At 45.3% G+C, this 5,000-nt stretch overlaps 1 protein-coding gene across 3 annotated transcripts in view; it reads right to left on the reverse strand.

Annotated features, from left to right (window-relative positions):
• Positions 1–5,000, reverse strand: part of rhbdl1 (rhomboid, veinlet-like 1 (Drosophila)) — a 20,466-nt gene that overhangs the window by 14,490 nt on the left and 976 nt on the right. For 2 of the 3 annotated variants that reach the window (XM_030769543.1, XM_030769542.1), the window contains exon 2: positions 1,439–1,441. The exons of the other annotated variant lie outside the window; for it this stretch is intronic. In XM_030769543.1, coding sequence (XP_030625403.1) covers positions 1,439–1,441 — 3 coding nt within the window. The remainder of the gene's footprint in view (positions 1–1,438; positions 1,442–5,000) is intronic. 3 annotated transcript variants of the gene reach the window in all.

Here is a 5,000-nt window from a genome sequence, read left to right on the forward strand (position 1 = left end):
TACAGTAGGGCTGTAGTACTAACACTACAGTAGGTCCGTAGTACTAACACTACAGTAGGGCTGTAGTACTAACACTGGAGTAGAGCTGTAGTACTAACACTGGAGTAGGGCTGTAGTACTAACACAACAGTAGGGCTGTAGTACTAACACTACAGTAGGGCTGTAGTACTAACACTACAGTAGGTCCGTAGTACTAACACTACAGTAGGGCTATAGTACTAACACTGGAGTAGGGCTGTAGTACTAACACTGGAGTAGGGCTGTAGTACTAACACTGGAGTAGGGCTGTAGTACTAACACTGGAGTAGGGCTATAGTACTAACACTGGAGTAGGGCTGTAGTACTAACACTGGAGTAGGGCTGTAGTACTAACACTGGAGTAGAGCTGTAGTACTAACACTGGAGTAGGGCTGTAGTACTAACCCTGGAGAAGGGCTGTAGCAGAGTTTGAGCTGATGCAGGGTAAGCAATGGGTAAACTCACAGTAAGACTGTGTTTATTCTTGACCTGCTGATGACTGCACAGATGGATCTTATTGCAGAGACATGTGGACAGTGACGTTTGTATCGCAGGAGGCTGACACAGGACTGATGTGGATTTGATAATATTAGAATGGTGTTTCAGTCAATACAGTCTAATATCAGAACAGTAAAAGAGTATATATTAGCATCCTAGAGTACGGTTCTTTGCATCCACAGTACAACATAGTAGAGTTGTAGTAAAAGCAGAGTAACATTATGGTAGTGTTTGATTATCAGCTCACTGATAACTGAGTAGATTTGTAGTAATGGCAAAGTAGTTTTTGTGTAGAGTATCATTCTGGTAATGGTGGAGTAGTGTAAGAAAGCACACGAATCTTGGAGTAAGGTTTGAGTAGTCATGTAGTACCATTTGAGTAACGTTAAAGACACATCTGAGCAGTGTTTCAGGAATACTTGGCTGCAGGCACATTAATGTTAGAATAACAGTACAGAATAACATTATTAACACTAGAATAACATAACAGTACACTATGATGAGAGTAATGACTGAGATGTGTCTTTGTAGAGTAATGTTTGCCTGAGTAAAAATAGCTTGTGTATTGCAGTAAATCAGGGATCAGTAAAGAGAGTGTAGAGAGACAGTGAGTCACAGTGGGAGTGAGTGATTTAATGTTGTCTTTTTCTGTTTGAGAAGATCCACAGTTTTCATGGTGAGCTATGTGAACAGGCCTGTGTTGACTAGAACAAATGTTGCTGAGGATCAGACTTAGCATTAGTGGACAGGAAGAGGGAATCAGCCCTAAGTGACCAACGGGGTGTTCTAGAAAGCAGCTTTAGTGAAAACTCTGAGTTAGTTAACTCAGAGTGAACAGTGAACCTCCTAATAGAAGAGCCCAATGGCTTCATTCTCCTAGGAAAACAAAGCCACATGGCTCTTCTATTAGGAGGTTTACTACTTGCTCTGAGTTAACTAACTCTGAGTTTTCATTAAACTCGCTTTCTGGAATACGCCCCTGGAATGAGAATGAGAATGTGTGTTAAATACATGGGTGTGGATTATGTCAGAGGAAACACCACTGTAACGTTTGAAGTGGAGCTCAGACTGATGTTTGAGTAATGTCTGTGTGAAGGCAGTGTAATGTCACTCTCTGTGCGTTCACACTGGGAGCGGCGAGATTCACTCAAGCCGCCCTGACAGCAACGCTATCGAACACTGTGGACGCTCTGACGTTGATGAAATAGGCGGGTACAGGCGGTAGTCCCGCCTGGACTACTGCAACGTTCTACTGGCTGGCTTGCCGGCCTGCGCCATCAGGCCGCTCCAGCTCGTGCAGAACGCCGCTGCACGCCTGGTATTCAACCTCCCTAAGCACTCTCATGTCACTCCGCTGCTTACTGCACTCCACTGGCTTCCGGTAGCAGCCCGCATCCAGTTCAAGACACTGGTGCTGGCCTACCAGGCCACAAGAGGCTCTGCCCCATCATACCTTCAGTCTCTTATAACGCCTTACACCCCAACTAGGACCCTCCGCTCCACGTCCTCCGGACAACTGACGGTCCCCTCACTCCGGGAACCCGGCAGCCGCTCCTCCCGACCACGCCTCTTCTCTGCCATTGCCCCGAGGTGGTGGAACGACCTCCCCCATGCAGTCAAGACTGTGGAATCTCTTACCATCTTCCGCAGGAAACTGAAAACCCACCTCTTTAGAACCCACCTGTCCCCCAATGCCTAACCTCCCTTCCCCCAATGCCTAACCTCCCTTCCCTAGAGAGAAAAAAAAAAAAAAAAAAAAAAAAAACCTTTGTCTTGTATTTCTGTTTGTAAAAGTATTCCAGGGGCGCAATGCGAAAAGGGCAATTTGACGCTCAGTCTTATTATGATCTCTGTTGAAGGTATTAGAAATCCGACTGATGCACCAATTGTAAGTCGCTTTGGTAAAAAGCGTCTGCCAAATAACTAAATTGTAATTGTAATTGGGTACAAGTTCGTTCGGAATGCTTGGTCATGCAAACCTGTCGGGCAAACAAACATGTAGACGGATATCTGCAGACTGACCACGAGCAGGGTATAAGTTAACTCTAAGTGAAATCTTTTAAATGTCAAGCTGAGAAATTGATCGATTAAGGAAAGAAATGAACAATTACAATGACAAGTTTGGTAACAAAATAAACTAACGAAATAAACTAATTATAAGCCATTTGTGTGGTGTGACTTTTGCGGTGATGCTAAGTGCTAATATGCTAACAATGCTAAGTCAAATTTCAACATTTCAACCCGCAACAGCTATGATCAAACCGTCCTCCGTTGTGCTGGGAACTAAATAACATGTTTGGTGGGAACAAAAGTTTACACGATTGTGTTCTCCAGAATTCTCTAGTGGGTAGCACTTCTATATTCCGACTGGTTGCCGCCAAACCGCGTCATAGCTCATTACCATAAAGTTAACCGAACTTCAACTTTATTCTGACGCTTAAACCGCCCTCGCCGCGCCGCTCTTCGCCGCTTAAAGACGCTGGCTCACATAGAAAATGAATGTCTGGCTCCTTAAGTAAACTGTCAGTGTAGCACCTCACTCTGGCTGTGTGGAGCAAACTGCTTCCTCTCACACAAGCCCACATACAGAAACACCTGCAGGTAATGTGCATGTGGAATCCATTCACACACACACACACACACACACACACACAGTTAAGAGATGAATCTCCAATAACCCCTTAACACAAAGTCGATTCAGTCCCTCAAACTAATTGATTGTCCATCTATCCATCACTCAAACACACACACACACGCACACACACACACACTCACAAACAAGCCTACCTTAATTAGCATCTGCCACTAATTTAACCCTCTGTGCATAAGCTGTCCACAGGCCTGTCACACACACCAAACCAGTCTGCCCACAGGCCTATCAGAACCACGCAGAGCAGGTCCAGCGCAGTACTGCCATAGCACTAGCCATTGTTAGCAGGTTCTGTCAATGTGTCATAACATTTTTTACCATTTTTTTCTCTGTCTGTGTTACCAGCGTGATCATATCAAATCAGCACATACCAAACCAAACCCTACATGTCTGCTACCAAACTACGCTGTTCATTATGACTCTGACTCCCTCACTGGTCTAAACCACACCCATAACTCTGACTCCCTCACTGGTCTAAACCACACCATAATTCTGACTCCTTCATTGGTCTAAACCACACCCATAACTCTGACTCCCTCACTGATCTAAACCACACCCATAACTCTGACTCCCTCACTGATCTAAACCACACCCATAACTCTGACTCCCTCACTGGTCTAAACCACACCATAACTCTGACTCCTTCACTGGTCTAAACCACACCCATAACTCTGACTCCCTCACTGATCTAAACCACACCCATAACTCTGACTCCCTCACTGGTCTAAACCACACCATAACTCTGACTCCTTCACTGATCTAAACCACACCCATAACTCTGACTCCCTCACTGGTCTAAACCACACCATAATTCTGACTCCTTCATTGGTCTAAACCACACCCATAACTCTGACTCCCTCACTGGTCTAAACCACACCATAATTCTGACTCCTTCATTGGTCTAAACCACACCCATAACTCTGACTCCCTCACTGATCTAAACCACACCCATAACTCTGACTCCCTCACTGATCTAAACCACACCATAACTCTGACTCCTTCACTGGTCTAAACCACACCATAACTCTGACTCCTTCACTGATCTAAACCACACCCATAACTCTGACTCCCTCACTGGTCTAAACCACACCAAAACTCTGACTCCCTCACTGGTCTAAACCACACCATAACTCTGACTCCTTCACTGGTCTAAACCACACCCATAACTCTGACTCCCTCACTGGTCTAAACCACACCAAAACTCTGACTCCCTCATTGGTCTAAACCACACCCATAACTCTGACTCCTTCACTGGACGCCTCCGAACTAATCCCTCTCCTCAAGCAAACAATAAATAAATAAATAATTTAACAACCAGAAAAAGAAGATTTTGTTTTCCTCTGCTGTGTTTACCTCAGCCCCTTGTCTTGTTCAGTTGAGTTCCTCACTGAACATTTCAGGTCCGGATTCCAGGAAATATTTTATGGAACCAGTGTGTAGTTTAAACTGGGACTTCAATACTTATCTCTGTGTATGCAGTTACACTGAGCCTGGTGTGGAGACAAGCGTTGCTACTGCTGGTTTAGTCTGTGAATGCTCTGTGCCAATTAGCACAGTTAGCTTCACCCCAACTAGCACTGCTCTGCTAACCCAGCCTGAGACACTGAGACACACTGCCAGGTGAGCTAACCCAGCCTGAGACACTGAGACACACTGCCAGGTGAGCTAACCCAGCCAAGTACAGCTTGTGCCTCAATCTCCCGCTCATTAACCCTGCTGTTAGCATTAGCACTGTGTCAGTCTCTCAGATCCAAGCCTCCATTGGATTTCCTCTCTGCTTTACCTGACTCCACTTCTGCTGCTCCAGACACACACTCACACAGTTCCCTGCAAT

The sequence above is a fragment of the Chanos chanos genome, chromosome 3, assembly GCF_902362185.1.
Source record: "Chanos chanos chromosome 3, fChaCha1.1, whole genome shotgun sequence".
Lineage (NCBI taxonomy): Eukaryota > Metazoa > Chordata > Actinopteri > Gonorynchiformes > Chanidae > Chanos > Chanos chanos.